At 37.2% G+C, this 17,318-nt stretch overlaps 4 protein-coding genes and 1 pseudogene across 4 annotated transcripts; all 5 read right to left on the minus strand.

Moving 5' to 3' along the window:
• Window positions 1–2,826: 2,826 nt before the first annotated feature.
• LOC147940679 (uncharacterized) lies at window positions 2,827–3,902 on the minus strand. Its single transcript, XM_087457815.1, has one exon. It carries the CDS (start codon window positions 3,878–3,880, stop codon window positions 3,134–3,136), a length of 747 nt encoding a protein of 248 aa, XP_087313941.1. The 5' UTR covers window positions 3,881–3,902; the 3' UTR covers window positions 2,827–3,133.
• Window positions 3,903–4,211: 309 nt separating this feature from the next.
• On the minus strand, window positions 4,212–6,017 carry LOC104699572 (protein WHAT'S THIS FACTOR 1 homolog, chloroplastic-like). The gene has a single exon (XM_010414897.3). It carries the CDS (start codon window positions 5,697–5,699, stop codon window positions 4,482–4,484), a length of 1,218 nt encoding a protein of 405 aa, XP_010413199.1. The 5' UTR covers window positions 5,700–6,017; the 3' UTR covers window positions 4,212–4,481.
• LOC109125534 (small polypeptide DEVIL 14 pseudogene) lies at window positions 5,914–6,329 on the minus strand (annotated as a pseudogene).
• Window positions 6,330–7,928: 1,599 nt separating this feature from the next.
• On the minus strand, window positions 7,929–9,304 carry LOC104699573 (putative glutathione peroxidase 5). The gene is made up of 6 exons (XM_010414898.3): window positions 9,057–9,304; window positions 8,900–8,976; window positions 8,745–8,806; window positions 8,495–8,613; window positions 8,183–8,350; window positions 7,929–8,088 (listed from the first exon to the last, which is right to left on the minus strand). The coding sequence occupies exons 1-6, from the start codon at window positions 9,114–9,116 to the stop codon at window positions 8,059–8,061; spliced, it is 516 nt and encodes a 171-aa protein (XP_010413200.1). The 5' UTR covers window positions 9,117–9,304; the 3' UTR covers window positions 7,929–8,058.
• Window positions 9,305–9,338: 34 nt separating this feature from the next.
• Window positions 9,339–17,250, minus strand: LOC104699574 (protein HUA2-LIKE 3). Its single transcript, XM_010414901.3, has 11 exons — window positions 16,508–17,250; window positions 15,962–16,038; window positions 13,127–15,136; window positions 12,232–12,652; window positions 11,667–11,775; window positions 11,458–11,570; window positions 11,205–11,389; window positions 10,738–11,128; window positions 10,305–10,644; window positions 9,997–10,176; window positions 9,339–9,778 (listed from the first exon to the last, which is right to left on the minus strand). The coding sequence occupies exons 1-11, from the start codon at window positions 16,628–16,630 to the stop codon at window positions 9,753–9,755; spliced, it is 3,975 nt and encodes a 1,324-aa protein (XP_010413203.2). The 5' UTR covers window positions 16,631–17,250; the 3' UTR covers window positions 9,339–9,752.
• Between the last annotated feature and the right edge of the window lie 68 nt (window positions 17,251–17,318).

A 17,318-nucleotide genomic window follows, 5' to 3' on the forward strand; every position in this document is an offset into this window, starting at 1 on the left:
CTATAATCATTTCTAAAATTTTAGTTAGATTATAGAATAACATTGAATATTAAATATTAATATTCAAATTATTCAGAATTAACATAAAATGAAAATTTTGTTTCAACAACAATGATTTGTTAGTTATTGATGAAGAGACAAATATATAGAGAGTTCAAAATATATGACTATTTAAATAAACACACCTATTAGAACGAAAAGTTGTAATGAAAAAATATGAATAAAATATAGTGAAAAGACACAACTCTACAATGACCAAATACAATTGTTTGAGTTTTTTAAAAAGAACAAATAAAACCAATTTTTTTACAAAAAAAATACTACGAAAAGTCTCAAGTTCTTATTTATTCAGATTGTTATTATTATTTTTAAATATTATTTTTTTTTTTAACAGAAAGTTAAGATAAATAGACACAACTGTAAATTCAATATTAAGTTGTATAAAATTTCTCTATTGCTATAATCATTTCTAAAATTTTAGTTAGATTATAGAATATATTCAATTATCTAGACTCAACATAAAATGTAAAATTTGTTTCAACGAACTTGTTAGTTAGTGATGAAGAGACAAATATAAAGAGATTTCAAAAAGCATTACTATTTAAATAGACACACCTATTAAAACGAAAAGTTGTGATGAAAAAATATAAATAAAATATAGTAAAAAGACACAACTCTACAATGAACAGCTACAACCGTTTGAATTTAAAAAAAAACAAATAAAAACATTTTTTTAACGAAAATGTACTACGAAAAATTACAACTGTTGTGTTTGCACTTGATTATACCTACAAACTCATATAAACTGCTTTTAAATAGAAGACATCTTTATTACCATATTCAAAAGTCAAATCCAAAAACTTATTATATAATCCATTTAACTATTCGAAAAATACTCTAGGTATAAAATTAACTAAAAGTTGTAAATCCATTTAAATCTTTTGTTAAATCAAAAATTGGAGGAATCTCTTTACTTTTAAAAGAATGAATGCTAGAGAATAATTTAGAGAGCTGTAAAAACCGTTGAGATTGAAATTTTATATTATTTGGTGTCATGGCAAAAAAATGAACACAGTTCAAATAGACAAATATGTACAGATTTCAAAAGATACGAATATTTGAATAGACACAACTCTATAATGAACAGTTGTAACTTTACAAAAAAACCGTTACAATGAACAATCGCAACTTTGTGTAAAACACACAATTTAAATTTTTTTACATATTTTTTTTGGAAAATTATCCAAAAAGTACGATTGAAAAAACACAATTTTGGTGGCATTTATTCGGATTGCTATTATATATAGGTATTTTCATTATTTTTTTATATAAAATTAACTAAAAGTTGTAAATTAGATTCATTATTCCAAAAATCTTTCGTTAAATCAAGAACTGGAGAAATTTCTTACTTTTAAGAGAATGAATGCTAGAGAATAATCTAGAGATTTGTAAAAACCGTTGAGATTGAAATTTTATATTATTTTGTGTCATGGCAAAAAAAAAAAACAGTTCAAACTGACAAATATATAGATTTTAAAAGATACAAATATTCGAATAGACACAGCTCTACAATGAGCAGTTGCAACTTTACAAAAAAACGTTACAATGAACAATCGCAACTTTTTGTTAAACACATAAATTAAATTTTCTACATATTTTTTGGAAGATTATCTAAAAGGTACGTTTGAAAAACACAATCTTTGGTGGCATTTATTCAGATTGTTACCATATTGGAAAGTCAAATCCAAAAACTCACTATGTAATCCATCTAACTCGTGGAAAAACACTCTAGATATTTTTATTAAACTTTTATATTTAAAATTAACTAAAAGATGTAAATTAGATTCATCATTCTAAAAATCTTTCGTAAAATCAAGAATTAGAGGAATTTTTTGACTTTTAAAAGAATGAATGCTAGAAAAATAATTTAGAAAAATGTATAAACCGTTGAGATTGAAATTTTAGTTGATTTTGTGTCATGGCAAAAAAATGAAAACAGTTCAAACAGACAAATATATATAGATTTCAAAATATACTAATGTTCCAATCAACACAACTTTACATTGAACAGTTCTAACTTTTCATAAATAACCGTTTCAATGATCTATCACGACTTTTCATAAAATATCCATCACGACTTTTCAGAAAATATCTAAAAGGTATGATTGAAAAAACACAACTATTGGCCGCATTTATTCGGATTGTTATTATGATATAGATTATATATTTGGCAAACAAAATTGTATGGATAATAGTATTATCTTTCTTTTGGTATATCAAAAACGATATGTTGATGTGATTAATCCGTATATATACTGTACGTGGTTTTGAACTATATATATAAGAGATATGGAAAATATGTTCCATGAAAAAAAAATAGATATCGAACAAAGTGCAAGAAGACAAATAACAACTTGCAGCAAGAAAAAAGAAAAAAAAAAGGTTCGAGTATAAGAATCACATCTTTTTGAGCATAACCCAAAAATTTAAATTCCATAGATTGGTTTGGTCCCATCAATGCGACTTATGTAATAAAAAGTAAGATTCCAATGAATCTCCATCCTCCTTTGTTTAATATATATCATCTTCTAGTTTTTTTATTTTTTTTTTATTAGTAAGCACTGACTACTACTCCATATATTATTTTTGTTGTCAACTGAAATTGCACTATATAGAAGAATTGATTCGGTTAAATTATGTCAAACGTAAAGTTTTATATTAGGAGACGACGTCCTTAAAAATCACCAAACGATCGATAGTAGCTAGTTTACTTACCCAAGTCCAATGCACTCAGTGGCCAATTTTAATAAACGGGCCTGAAACAAATTTTAGAAAACTGCGATGTATAATTAAAAATAAGCCATAATAATCTCAATGCACTTCAAATTTCGGCCCATATGGAATGGAATACGAAGCAAGCACCTACAGAGCCCAGTTGCCCAATGGTGTTCACGACACCTGAATGGCTTGGTATGTTGACTTATATGACCGGTGAACGTACAACAATTAAACTAAACGGCGTGAATTAGAAAGAACTTTATGACAACTAAGATAAAAACAAAGGTGCAGGGGTCTTGATTTTATCAAAGAAGACATGGCAGTATATATAGTTTTTAAAGAAAGGGAAGAGAAATCAGCGAATGAATCGGCCTCCACAGACGAAAGTGACAATGCAGGACTCATCCACAAAGACTGTGTAGTTATGAATAGGTTTGGCTAGCAATGGCGGAAGCCGAACCAGAAGGTCGCACACGCACTCGTTGTCCATTTGCTTCAACCACTTGCAGCACTCTTGTTGCGCAAATGTCTCTGCTCTGTGTCGATGATGGTGGTGGTGGTGATGGCGGCGGTGCCGGCGGCGGTGACGATCGTGGCTGTTGTCGTCGTTGTTGTGGTGGTCGCCGTCATGATCATGGTCGTGATCGTGGTCATGGTGATCACGGTCATGGTTACGGTCATGGTCATGGTCATGGTCACGGTCATGATCACGGTCATGGTCATGGTCATCATGATCGTGGTCATCGTCATCGTCATGATCGTGGTCATCGTCATCGTCGTGATCGTGGTCATGGTCATCATCATCATCGTGGTCATCGTCATGGTCGTGGTCGTGGTCACGGTCGTGGTCATGGTCATGGTCGTGATGGTTATGGTCAGGAGGTGGGGGAGCGATGGGAGGAGGAGGAGGGGTAATGGGTGCAGGTGGTGGGACTGTGTTCATTGGGAGACGGGAGCAGGCGTAGTTAGCCAGGGCGTATTGGGAAGCGCATAGTGGACGTGGTGGTGGGATCTGAATGACTCTCTGGCCTCGTGTGAGAGAGGAGAGAGCGAGAGCCAGAGTAGCTGCAAGAAAAAGTGTATCCATGGAGAGAGTGTGCATGTGTGTGTGTGTGTGAAGAGAGAGATCTTAGGTGAGTCTCTTTATATATAATTTAAATTCGTCGAGGAAGGCGCAAAGATGGTTGCAGAATGATTTTAGGTGATATTGAGTTATCCATTTTATTTGCGTGACTTTGTTGTTAGGTTGCTTGTAGAGCTTTCTTTTAGGATAGTGTTTCACTTTGGTACAAACAACAACAACAGGACCTGTTCCAAATTCCACAACCAAATTAAAATTAATAAACTACAATTCAATAAGCTGCAACTCCAAATGCGTGACAAAATAAATGTGATATGATATAAGAGATTCATCAAAAGAAAACACATGCGAAGATGATAAAAGATTCTTGATTAACATCGGAAAAGATGATATAACTAAAAACGAAAGAACCGTTTGTGAATATGTATCATTTTGGTCACTGAAACTTGAGATGGAGAGGAAACAAGTAAAATGATTGAGACAGATGATGATTAACATTTGATTATGTCTCTTCTTATTAGCCAAAACTCACAAACACCCTAACGAGAGACGACCAAACCAGGCCAATTAAGAACTATGCCTAGATAAAGAAAAACAGAGGACAACTCCAAAGGCTTGTTAGCTAATCACAGAGAGGCTCTATGGGTTCATTGCTTTTCCCTGCTAACAACAAGTCCCTATCTTTCTGAACTTGTTCCCTCTGTAGTTTCAGCTTATCTTTCCTTTCTTGCCATCCATCCTCTAATAACCGCAGGAAGTTATCCTTGATAGCAAGCAAAGGATCTCTAACAACAAGCTCATCGTCTTTATAAGCTTCTCTCAACACAGCAGTCTTGATCCCTCCTTTGAGCGACAAGTAGAAAATACCTGAATGGCGGGTGAAAACAGTGGAGAAGGCGTTAGAAAACCTGAATTCATCGCAGAACTTGCCAAGCGTAGGGACAGGGACCCTTTTCAACAGAGAGAGAGAGAGCAACTCGTGCACAAGACCAACAGTTCGTTTCTCCATTTCCTTAGACGCTTGGTCTAAATGAGACACATCTTGATATGGTGATATGTAGTCTTGCTCTAACCAGTCCCTAGTCCACTCTCTCATCTCCTTCCTCAGGAAAAACCCAGACGGCAACTTCACATTGAAATTGGGGCGAACCCTGACACCGGTTTTGAGGGTCTCTTCTTCTGCTCTCAGCTCGATCGTAGACTTGGCGAAATCAGGGTTCCAAGAGACGAGCTCCAGAAAGGAGTTACCTTGTTCAGGCAAACCCTTAAGCCTGAAATAATTTGGGTATTTCTGAACCAAATTCACCAGAAAATCATTGGGAAACCCAAAATCTCTCTTCACGTGAACAAGCTTATCAGCAGAGATGACCTTATCTTTGGCCATCATAAGCAATTTGCAGAGCTTGGAAACAAGAAAGGGCTCGTTCTCGGCGTAAATCCTCTCTTCTTGGTCGAGGAAAGCCCTGAGACGAGGCGTGGGGCGGATGAATTGAACGAGGTCAGACTTGGGTTTGATCCGATCGTAGTAGATTTCGAAAAGAGAAGGGTTCATATCAACAAAGCTCTTAGCTTTGAAAGTGAGGCGTAACTTCTCGCGGCGTTTCTCGAGGTATCTGAGAGGGATGACTTGACCTGGTTCGTTGAGCACTTCTTTCACCACCCGAGCACACTGCTTGTAACGCTTGTCTTTCTCGATTGCTTCGTCTAGCCTCGTGTCTTTCTTCCACACCACTTTCAAGCTCGATATCGATCTGATGATTCCAATCCCTAAACTTGGATTTTTCTTGAGAGATTTTATGATTTCGTAAGAACTAGTTAAGCTTCTTCTCAATAACACCATTTCCTGATTTCTGATTTCGATTTCGATTTCAGGAGAAAATCAAATTAGGGTTTTTCAAATGCCTTAGTTTAAAACCCAGGAAGACCCGGAACTCTACAAGAACACTCACGCGCGATCAAAGGGAGTTCTAACCACGCGCCCTCATTAAAGTTTGTCGGAAAATGTCATTTAAATTTTAAACACTTATTTAAAGAAGAAGACGATCATCAACTTATTGCACACAGCTAATATTTTTGGTATTTTGTTCTTACAACAATTTCAAAATTACAAAAACTAACAGTTAGCAAAATAAACAACTATATTTCTATAATCAAATGATGGTATAGTATTATGACCACTTGACCACAATACACTATTGTACCGTTTCAATACACTAACTGAGCTAGATACATAAATAAACCCAAGAAGAGAGGAATTGGTGGTAAATTAAGGAGAAGAGAGTGATTATCATATAGAGACATCGATCGATCAATCATGGGAGGAGAGAAGAAAGATGGCGCATTTCCAGATGATGTAAAGACGAGCTCGTTGCTCCTTTATCTGCTTTGAACAACATCTTTTCCATGTCCTAACCTTGGTCACGCTACTATTACTACTAGTGCATCTCACCACCACAACTGTCCCTGCCATTTGATCCTATCTATCAAGAAACCTTCTAAGTTTAGAAACTAGTAGTTGTACGTTTTTTTTCTTTCTTTTGTGTGTGTTTGGCTGCTGGATAGATATAGATTGCTTATATATATAGTAGTACATGTTGCTGACTCGAACTCGATTCAAAATAATTTGGCAGATAGTGTTTGAGATGATTAGATTTGGTAGATAATGTGAAATGCATATGTAGGTTATAAAAAAGGATTCATTATTGAATTTAATCAATATGGAGATAGGACCTACATTTTTCTATATGTGTGAAGAAAAAGGCATGATGCCTTTAGCCATTAGCTTCGCTTTTGATCTAATTAATCTTTTGTTTAGTATCTTTCATTGATTAAATGTTCAAAACAGTTTGGTATAAACTTTTCGTGTTTTTTTTTTCTTTCTGAAATAATTAATTCTTATCAGCTTTTTCAAATTTGATTTTGCGGTGAGGATATTGTTTGAACAGAAAACGTCTGTTCATGCACACATGAGGCTTAATGATGGAGCTGTGTGGGCCTTTATGTCTTTTGCTCTGTTGGTTGGGAATGTGATGATGATTAAACTTACGACTTACGAGTTGTGATTAATTTAATTAATCACCTTATTAGTTATGGATGTTTAGTATGAAACTTCAACCCACCACATCACTCGTTTAATTACCTTCACTATATAAGCTTACCAATTGACTCGAGGTAAACAGTGAATGATACTATAAAAAGGGTTTATACTACATAAACTTATTCACTATGTTGTTAAAGAAGAAAAGTTTGTAGTTTCATTGTAGAGTAACCCTTACCTTCACCGTCCCAAATTTCTCACTATGTTTCAACTAAAAAATAAAATGGCTAGTAGTATAAAATAACCTCGATTAGATAAATTAAGATGCTACAAATCCCAAAAATGCATTAATGTTTTCGCAGATAAAATAAAGGGAAAGAAAATTGTTGAGTCGACATTTCATTAGTTGCGATGTCTAATTATTAATTTGTGGAATAGCTAGGTAGGTCGATTGTTCACAAAATAAACCCATCAAAATGATTAATGTGAATGATCTATATGTTGTTGACTGATCTAAACAAAAGCAAAAGAAAATGATTTGACAAGTAAAGAAGGATGATGATGAATGCATCAAAGAGTGGTCAAGCGCTCCTTCACGTACACCTTTTTCTAATATCGTACCCTCTCTTTCTTTAATTGTCTGCCACATCTCTCTCTCTCTCTCTCTCTCTCTCTATCGTCGTTCACAAACAGAGCACGTGTGAATGATACGCCAATTATAATTGATGCATTACCGATGCAAAAAGTTCTCACTTAACACATGAGACATATTTTAGTAATATCGTATTACTGTAGTCTGTACCATATAAAGTAAATGACGAGATCTATCAGACTTCTAGACTAAAAAAATGTCTTTTAAAAGTTCTTATACAATTGTTAATAAACAGGTATTGGTATATTATACACTTCTGCTATTGACGTGCTTTTGAGTGAAGTTAATTAGTGTTTTGTAAACTTGCTGGTTGATGAATAGTCTTAGACAGTTTCGTGTAATCTTGTTGTTTCTATATATATATTCGTAAACTGGGACTCTGGGAGATATCTTTGATCAAATTTCACAATAAGAAATGACTACATAGTTAGTTATACATAATTAAGATATGAATAAGAGAGATAAGTTGTTCCAAAGCAGTCCAAAAGTCTTCTTAATGTGCTCTCATAATTATTGCGCGAGGGCTTTCTCGATGTCATTCTGTTTTTAATTTGCAGAAAAGAAAATATGAAGTAATTAGGCGGTGGTAAAAAGGGATTGATTGATATATTATTATTATAAGGGGTGTAGAGACCTGGATGGAGAGAGGTGAAACAGTTGGGCCATAACGATCAATGACTTGACCATCTTTGGAGACCAAGAACTTGGTGAAGTTCCATTTGATCCTAGTTCCCATAAAAGAAGGTTTCTTTGATTTGAGAAATTTGTAGACCGGTGCTGCGTTCTGTCCATTAACACGCACCTACATAAAAACGGTTGCAAATTACCATGTATAAGAAGAGTATTTATTACAGATGAAGGAAAAAATTACTGTCTTGCGTTATTAAGACTGCTTTAATCACAAAAAGGAGTTGCTACAGTCAGTATGTATAATAACAATAAGAACCTTTTGGAAAACGGGATATTCGGCCTTAAACCGAGTACAAGCAAATTGATGAGCCTCTTGGCTGGAGCCTGGCTCTTGGTATAGAAACTGGTTGCATGGAAACGCCAAGACCACTAACCCTGCCACCACCATTCAATATATATATATATCCAATTTTTTTTCTTCTTTTCAATGAAAAAAGAATCTATGATGATGTATGTAACCGATGAAACAAGGTAACCAAGGAGACAAAAAACGACTGTGAACCTACCTTGATCTTTATATTTCTGGTAAAGTTCCGTGAGCTGGGTGTAATTGGATTCGGTGAATCCGCTGTTCCCATGTAAACAAAATATTAAAACAGAAAGAAAAAGAAAAAGACAGAACAGCAACAAAATCTCATCGGATGGGATCTCCCAGACGAACCATTTAGAAGCCACATTGACGACGAGAAGCACTTTCCCTTGATAAACGCTTAGGTCCGCATCCTTGCCGGAGCTATCCTAATTTCCGACCAACAAAAATCAAGAAACGATACATCTTCTCTCGATTGGATAAAAAGAAAGGATTCATAAATAAAAACCTTGACGGTGAACTGATGGATGGATTTCTCGGAAACTGATGATGATATAGAAGCACCCATCTATCTCTATCTTGCACACCAAGGGAGGGAAGAATCATTCAATTTTTTTTTTTAAATCTTCCTAATCACCATTAGCTGTTAATGCGTTACAACCAATCACACAGCATACACACCTCTTCATTTTTTTTATTTTGTTTTCCTTTTTCTTCCTGTATCCAACCGTTTGCTATTTTATTTACTTAAGGAACCTGTCTTGATTTTAGTTAGCACTCCTCATTACACTTTTTAACCAACATAATTTATTTATCAATCACTTTACGTTTGTCTCTCTGTAGAGGGAAATCTCTGGAGATATATCCCTCATAAACGCATACTAATGTTATTACCCACTAAAAAAAAAAGTTATGTTTACAAAATTAAATGCCTAAATCAGTGTCAGGGTACTTACTAACTCTTCTTTTTTTCTTTCTCAAATCTCTACAACAAATGGCTTTTACCATCTTTTTCACGACTGTTTTTTTTTTTGGATTCCTCATGCTGTTTTGGTCACATATGGACACTACTGGTTTTTGTATATTAACATCTTCTCTCTCCAAGTGTGGCCAACAGGCCAAGTATTTCCACCCACACCTAAATTTGTTGCTCTCTATCTCTTCCATGACTTGGAGCACACAGCGGTTTCTGTATTCTCCATATTCACCTTTGATGCCACGTGCCTGGATCTGCAAACTCACAAACACACTCTTAACTTTATTATCTTCTTTTTTTTATATTCAAGTTAAGAGCCAGCCATAGGAAATGATTTGTTTACTCTAGGACAAGAACTAACAAGGATCAGATTCCTAGACCTAGGACATTATTCCAGTTTCCGAAATGGCTGATTCAGTTTGTGGGAGAGTAAAGAATTAGTCCACTGAACAAACATGAGTTTCCATATTACCTCTCATTCCTACTGGAACTGGACCTTCCGAATGCGGCTTGTAGTGAAAAGAATGTCTATTGTTATATGCACGCGGAGAATGGCTCCACCTATTGTTCTGAAACCTTCCAGAGTCACGGTGATGGCCACTGTATGAGGTTGACTGATAAGGGCCTTTGTATCTGTCCTGATATCGTGGGCCTGCAATATGAAAAACCATCCACGCCTATTAGCATGCATGAGCAAGGGCTTGTGTGCGCTGATATATGTTCATATTTGCTTATGCATGCATCATAACAAAAAAAAAAAAGAAGGTAAAAGGAGTCCACCATGGGAAGAGGGCGGATGATATCTCCAATTGTCTCGATCCTCACAAGGTGCAGGCCTCATTCTCTCATGGCTATCATGGTAATTCCTTTCGTCAAATTCCGGTGTGTAATGAGATCTGTGAGGGTATGATGGACCTTCTCTCCGCGACTTTATATGGTGATCTGGCTCCATATATGAGTAATGATGTGATGGTGGAGGTGGGGGATGAGAAGATGGATAAGGCCTATGCTGGAAGTTAGAACCCTCCCCACGTGACAAAGAGCGGGAACTATAAGATGATTCAGGACTTCCGTAATGCATTGGTGGATTCATCCTTGGAGGACCGGCCTGATAGTTTCCCTGGGATATTTACCAGAAATGAAATTGGTAAATCATGTCTCAATCATGGATATGTTTACCGCAAAAGATTCTAAAAGATGAAAAAGGACCCACATGCATGCTGGGATTTCTGCGGCAGTCAAAGCCATTTGAGTAGGAATCAGACATTGCACACTGAGCATTCTGCAAAGGAGGAGCTGGTTTAGATGGCGAGGTAACATTCTGATGTGAAGTGCCCGACGCAGGCTGGCAATTTCCAGACTCTGTATTATCAGCTTCAGTTTCCCAAAGTGGAGCCACGTCTTCCATTTCAAGCTCGCCGTCAACATCTTCCAGTATACGGGTATGCCTTTCAGTAATGGAGGGTGTAACATGTTCTTCAAGGCTTCTGGACTCATGTTCAGGGGTGACAGACTCGAAATCGCCCCCATCCGAGTCACTTCCTTCGTCTTCATCCTTAAGCATTGCAGGCATACAGAATCCATGAAGCTGGAGAGTTGAATTACTGAAACACAAAGATAAATTATGACCCTAGAGATAAAGAGATCAAGATCCTAAGACTGAATAGACTCAACTCTCACCTTCCATATTCATCCACCAGCATACCCTCCATATCTCTAACAGGGTCATCTAGCGCCCTTTCTGTTCGAGCGGAGCGCCGAGAATAGAGGCACACAGGAACGTTATTAAGTGAATCAAGTTCTCTTATATGGTGACGAACTATAGATTCAGGAAGGATCCGTCTTTCGAGCCAAACTCTCAAAACCTATATAGGGGCAGAAAGGGTGAGATTTAATATACCAAAAAGAAGATCTAAGTAAAATTATAGCATACCTTCAAGCACAACTTCCGGTTTTCTTGTGTGGTAGCTCCAGCTGGGACAGCAGCAGCCAATAGGCGAGGCAGCATAGCTTGAATGGATGAAAGATAAACACCACCAGCATCACCTGAATAGAAAGGTAGTATTCACAAAGTTAACTCACCAGTGAGAAGTGCGAACCTCAATGATTCAACTAAGCAAAAACATTACATACGTTACTCACCATTCAGACCTTTGGAGCACTGAGCAATAGAATCCACAAGGAAAAATAAGTCCACCCTCCTTTGTAAATTTGACTCGCTTTCCAAAGTATGAGCCAGAATTTCCATTGCCTAATTCAAGACATAGAGATTCTTAGTGCCTCATTAACAACATAAGGCAAAAGTCTGCAAATATAGTGTTTTATAAATCGCACGAAAAGACAGTGCAAACAAGTTCCTTTTCTCACTAAAAAGGTAGGTACGATAATAAGGTTTCCTTAGTCCTATGCTTGGCAAGAGTGGCTGGAGGCCTACAGCATCCTAAAATCAGCACACAACAATATACATAAGGGGTTTCTCTAATTCGTTGTAATACATAGAATTGGTTAGATTGATATGGTCTCAGTTTGATTGAAGCAATTAACTATCTGGATAATGCAAATAGGTTTTTACTAAGGGACAGATCCAGGTACTATATTTAACAATCTATATGAAGAAAGTTGTCTTCAATTGAATTCCACTTCTACATAACATGCGGCATCAAAAAACAGATAAGAGAAGAGCACAAGTAGGGAGAACGTCACATACCTTTGTCGAAACACCAAATTTCGCCAATTCCATAGCCAAGCGAGTTGCTCGGCCAATGGTATCCTTTGTCCTCACCAATGAGCCAAGTGCGGTCTCAAAGGAATCAATAGTGCATTGCACATCAGAATTAATAACTTTCTTCACCTGAGTTGCACCTGTTTCAACTTTGGTTTCTTCTTTGACAGTGTCATCATTCGATGATTTCTTCTCACCAAACTGAGCATTGGTCCTATGATCAGAGTTGTCCTCCATAGCACTTGCACTTTCTGCACGACAAGCTGAGTTGCAATGCGGAATGCCCCTTGCAGAAGAATCTGCAACATTAGCAGGAGATGAACTCAATCTTTCACGTGAAAGGTTCTCAGATACTGACGTAGAATTGGTGTTTTGCATCTTCTCCTTCTGCTCATCAACCTCACAACTGCCAATGCGCACAAACATACCATATTGTTAGTCAACCAGTTCTGTGAACTGAAAAACTAGATCAATATAGCGTCTAAAGAAACTTAATCTAATTGATGTTTGCTTAAACTCAATATGCCTATCCTCAAGATAGATTTAATGCAAGAGGAAATTAAATAAGAAGTGGAACTGGGAATCTTTAAAAGGGAAATGCAAAGTACAAAGAAAGAAAGGAATTATAAGGAAATAGATTCTTTCCTTTTTTGTGCAAAGAAAGAAATAGATACTTATGTCAAATTTTAAAATAGTTAGATTCCTAGTCATTCTACATCAATCAAACTATGAGGACTCCATACATAAAATATTCAAATGTGTTTAGAAATTGAACACCTGATAGTAATTTCAAAAGTTATTCTAATGAGGAAAAGCAATAAGAGAAACAACATCGTATCAGACGTTAGCATAGGAGTAGAGAAAAAATCAGTAGACTCACCTCCTTTCCAGCTCTCTGTTTTCCAAAGCCTCGTCACAGTGACTATACACAGTTTCATACTGACGTTCCACTTCTTCAACAATCATTTCACTTTCAGTAGCAGAGAGAGCTGGATTCTGTATTGCGTGAGCTTGTTTCTCACTATCGAGGTCTTTATCCGGACTTCCTGGGTTTTCCTTCAATAGAGTGTTTTCAGTCTCCTGAGTATTTTCCGCCTCCTGATTATTGACCACTGAACAGAACAATGGAGGAGGTTCTACAGCTTGGGACTTAACAACTTGGGTTATACAGTAATCAATTTTCTCACATTTATCATTAAGAGAATCTCCAACAATGACCAATGTATGGTCAAGAGAATCACACTCCTGGCTTTGATGTTGGTGGGGAGATTGAGCAGGTGCCCCTTTTGTTGTCATACCTAAACTCGAGCACAGACCAGGCGACTCAGTTGCAGATGAGTCAACGATATCACGATTCAAAGGGGTTTCGTGCTTCTCACTTTGACGTAAGCATTGCAAGTCAATAGGATCGATCTCACTATTTAGACAGTTCCCGGTTTGTAATTCCTCATAACATCCCTGAACTACATCAGCAACATGACCTTTTCCTTCTGCCAAACTGTTAAGTTGATTAGAATGTGCTCGAGTTACTTCATCATCTAGTGTCATGGTAAACTCGTTCTCATGGAACTTCACATCAGTTTTTCTATATCCTACAGTCAAAACACCAACCCTAGACGGAGACAATATGTCAGAAGGTTTCTCTATATGAGAAGGCACTACATCAACCATAACACCTGGGAGCTTAGCAGACAACTCAACGCTGTTAAATTCTTCGGATGCAGAAGTATCATGACCAGAAACAACATCATTTTCATGATTCACCGAAGGGTTTGTCTGCATGGCTGCACTTACTAAAGTGTTGTTTGATGATCTCTCTTCAAACTTTGAAGAGGCATTGACCTTTTCATCAGCATAAAAAGCTCTACTCATTCGGACTCTGGCTCGCTTTACCAGAGGCAAATGTTCATCACCATTATCTTCACAAGGCCTCTCAACCAGCCTTTCATGGGAATTTTGAGATCTTTGGCTGCTATCACAAGCATTGGCCCCAAGACCTTCTGCTTCAACTTTAGCAGGAGGGTCAATAACGTCACTAGTTTCACGTTTTCTGGTGGGCTTCCTCTTCTTCCTCTTAACGATGGTGCTAATTTGGAAATCAAGCCCTTGGTTGAGCTCATGACCTCCGTTACAACCCTCACCAACAGCATCAGAAAGATCGACTTTGGAACCAGAATCCACACCACTGCCTTCATTTCTACTATTATTGTCAGATTCAACTGTAGCAATTTCAGATGTGTTCTCCTCATCAGATCCGTGTAAATTTAGAGCTGATGAAACCACATCATCTGATTCAGAATGACCTGACCTTCGGATCCTCTTTCTCCTTCTTATAGCTCTGTCATCAATAGCATCGACACTCTGGCCACCATCACTGCATTGAAGCATGGACCTTTCTAGTCTGTCCACTTCCAACCTTGATGAGATTTTAGAGTGCTGAACGGGTAATGTTATATTCTGCGGAGCCCGCACCCTTTCATTTCTTCGCCTTGAAGAATATGTAGCTATCTCACATAAATCTTTAGCTGCTGCACTATCACAGGTTCCATTATGGGCTAGAGTGTTATGACGCAGGGCTAGCATTTGTTCAGCAGCTGAAGCATCTTCACTGAGAATAGCCAATTCATCTCTATCATGACTAGAATTTGACTTATCAATTGGGTTTTCACAGGTCTGAGGCAGCTGTACAGTGTTCTCAGAACTTCCAACGGTTGATTCTTCAGCAGATTTAGGATCGCTAGCTTGGTCTTGATGCTTCAGCTTCTCAAAACTCTCTGTGATCTCCTTTACGGCACGGACAAAATCGGAACCTTTGGCATGCCGTTTTGTCAAAAGCGATTGCTTCTTCTCCTCAGTAAATGATTCAACATCAGCAGGGTTGCAGAAAGCTCTGCGCATACACCAAAAAGTATTACTAACTGCATACGCTGGCATAAATAACATTTAACTGATCTAGAAGGAAGAGAAAATAGGCACAGTTTACAACCTTGGATTGGTTCACTTAATCAATTATATTTGAAAAACAGGCAGCTGTGCTAAAATGCTTTCTTCATAATAATTAGTATGCACTTAACCGTGGGAATGGAAGATGCAACAAAAAGAACATTCACTAAATGTTGATGCTAATCTGCAAAGTAAATGATCAAACAGTTTTCACTTTTCAGAGAATTCATCACACAAACTAAACAAAAAGGCTTTAAGCAGGGCAAATGATTTAAAAAAAAAAAAAAAAAAAAAAAAAAAAAAAAAAAAAAAAGTCATCATCCGATAGATGTGAAACTCAACCAAAAATTGCTAAAAATATGAAAAACAAGGACTGTTGCCAACAATCTGGAAACTAGAAAATCCATCCAATCAAGTATCATTCACTCAAGTGAACCCAGAAGTCCACACCAGGAATGATTCTGATTGTAAACCAAGTAAAATTAGAGTTAAGTGGTGTCTGATAGAGAACATTCATCACATCAAATTTGTCATCCCCGCCGAACAAGTTAAAAATTTATAGCCATAACCATGGTACGAGCTTCTACATCATATTCTAGTGAGACAAAAACCAAAGTTCATCACCTCAAATGAGAGTTACAACAAAATAAATTAAACTAGTCAAGTGGAGACGAAAAATTAAATGTAGGACGACAATGGGAACTCGGACTGAAAATGCTAGCATTTGCCAAACAACATATACGAGGGTGATAGTAAAGGCCTGAAAACTTACATCTGTTGTGTGCCAAAAAAGTGAACCAATACTTTCTTCCAGTCGGCTGAGTATCCCCATTTTTCCGGTTCGCTAACCTGAAATTAATTCCACAAATAAGCAGACGAAGCAGTGATCCCAAAAACAAGTAGAACATGACTGGAAAGTGGCAAATGGGATTTAACACTCGCAAGAATCAAATCATATAACAATTAACAAGAGCTGAAGAAGATGTAAAATTTTATAACAGAGAGTAAGAAATGGGTGGCATCTACTAACAAGTACGATAATTGAAAACGGGGGGTTCCTGAATCTGCTAAAAAAACTAGCCAACCTCCCTCAAAAATATCCATATCCCTTAGGCAATCGCTAAAATCTGACATAAACATCAACCTAGAAAAGGTCTTTCACGGGAGAAAAGGGCGAGACATGCAACTTGCAAACCCTAAATTAACAGCGATTTCTACCGCCATATGATGAAACTAATGAGCAATTAATTCTAGCAGAACCAACATACAAACAAAGAAGAAAGAAGAGAAAACGCAAAGGGCAGAGAGATGCACATACCGCGGCAGGCCAAGCAGGAAAACCTTTGACTTTGGCAAGCACGAGATCGCCAACCTTCCACTCCCGGCGAGCGGATGCAGCGGCTGTAGCCTTACCACCGCCTCTCTTTCGGCTCGGAGCCATCGGATTTCAGAAAAACCAACTAATATCAAATTAGAAAGAAAACTAAAAAAAAAAAAAAAGGAGAGAGGTTCCTCGGATTCTCTCTAACTCTCGGAGTTAAGCCACAATCTCAGGCGAAAATTAGCAGCTCGGCAGTGCCTAGGAGGGTTCTTCTCGGTGACAGATTCCGCTCGAGGATTCGCAGGCATTGAAAAAATCCCCAACCCAATCGATACGGATGTACGCAACGCAAGATTAGGGGGAAAACAAATTGGGTCTCGTAAACCCTAATTGAGACGAGCGAAAGAGAAAGAGAGAGAGAGAGATGAGAAGATTGATTGGGATTATATCGCTTTTGTGGAAGAGAAACATTCACACACGAAATAATCACCCCATCAACAAACAAAAAAAAAGAAAGAAGAAGCTGGTTTGATTGGCACGAGTAAAAAAATTATTATGTTTTTGTTAATCGTTCGGTCGGTGTAGGGTTTGCAAGTTTTCCACAGGCGTTGTCTAACGTGCGCCATACACGCGTAGGTTAACTTTATTTCCTTTTTTTCACAAAAGTTCCGTTTTTTTTTTTTGTCATCTGGGTTTTCCATTCATATATGAAAGGATTACAAGAAGCAACTTTGTAGTCTAATCAAACGTTACTAAGGGAAAGTGATTACACATAATCAACTTATCTCTCCTAAAAATAGGCTCTAAA

The sequence above is a fragment of the Camelina sativa genome, chromosome 7 (genome assembly GCF_030686135.1).
Source record: "Camelina sativa cultivar CO46 ecotype springtype chromosome 7, ASM3068613v1".
Taxonomy (NCBI): Eukaryota; Viridiplantae; Streptophyta; class Magnoliopsida; order Brassicales; family Brassicaceae; genus Camelina; species Camelina sativa.

Excerpts from the sequence above, each read along its gene's own strand:
- LOC147940679 (XM_087457815.1), bottom strand. The coding sequence starts at position 3,880 with ATGCACACTCTCTCCATGGATACACTTTTTCTTGCAGCTACTCTGGCT.
- LOC104699572 (XM_010414897.3), bottom strand. The coding sequence starts at position 5,699 with ATGGTGTTATTGAGAAGAAGCTTAACTAGTTCTTACGAAATCATAAAA.
- LOC104699573 (XM_010414898.3), bottom strand. The coding sequence starts at position 9,116 with ATGGGTGCTTCTATATCATCATCAGTTTCCGAGAAATCCATCCATCAG. Across the intron at positions 8,807-8,899 it reads GTCAATGTGGCTTCTAAATG|CGGATTCACCGAATCCAATT; the intron begins GTTCGTCTGGGA and ends ACATGGGAACAG. Across the intron at positions 8,351-8,494 it reads AATATCCCGTTTTCCAAAAG|GTGCGTGTTAATGGACAGAA; the intron begins GTTCTTATTGTT and ends GTTTTTATGTAG.
- LOC104699574 (XM_010414901.3), bottom strand. The coding sequence starts at position 16,630 with ATGGCTCCGAGCCGAAAGAGAGGCGGTGGTAAGGCTACAGCCGCTGCA. Across the intron at positions 16,039-16,507 it reads TTCCTGCTTGGCCTGCCGCG|GTTAGCGAACCGGAAAAATG; the intron begins GTATGTGCATCT and ends AATTAATTTCAG. Across the intron at positions 10,645-10,737 it reads GCAGAAATCCCAGCATGCAT|GGAAACTATCAGGCCGGTCC; the intron begins GTGGGTCCTTTT and ends TAAATATCCCAG.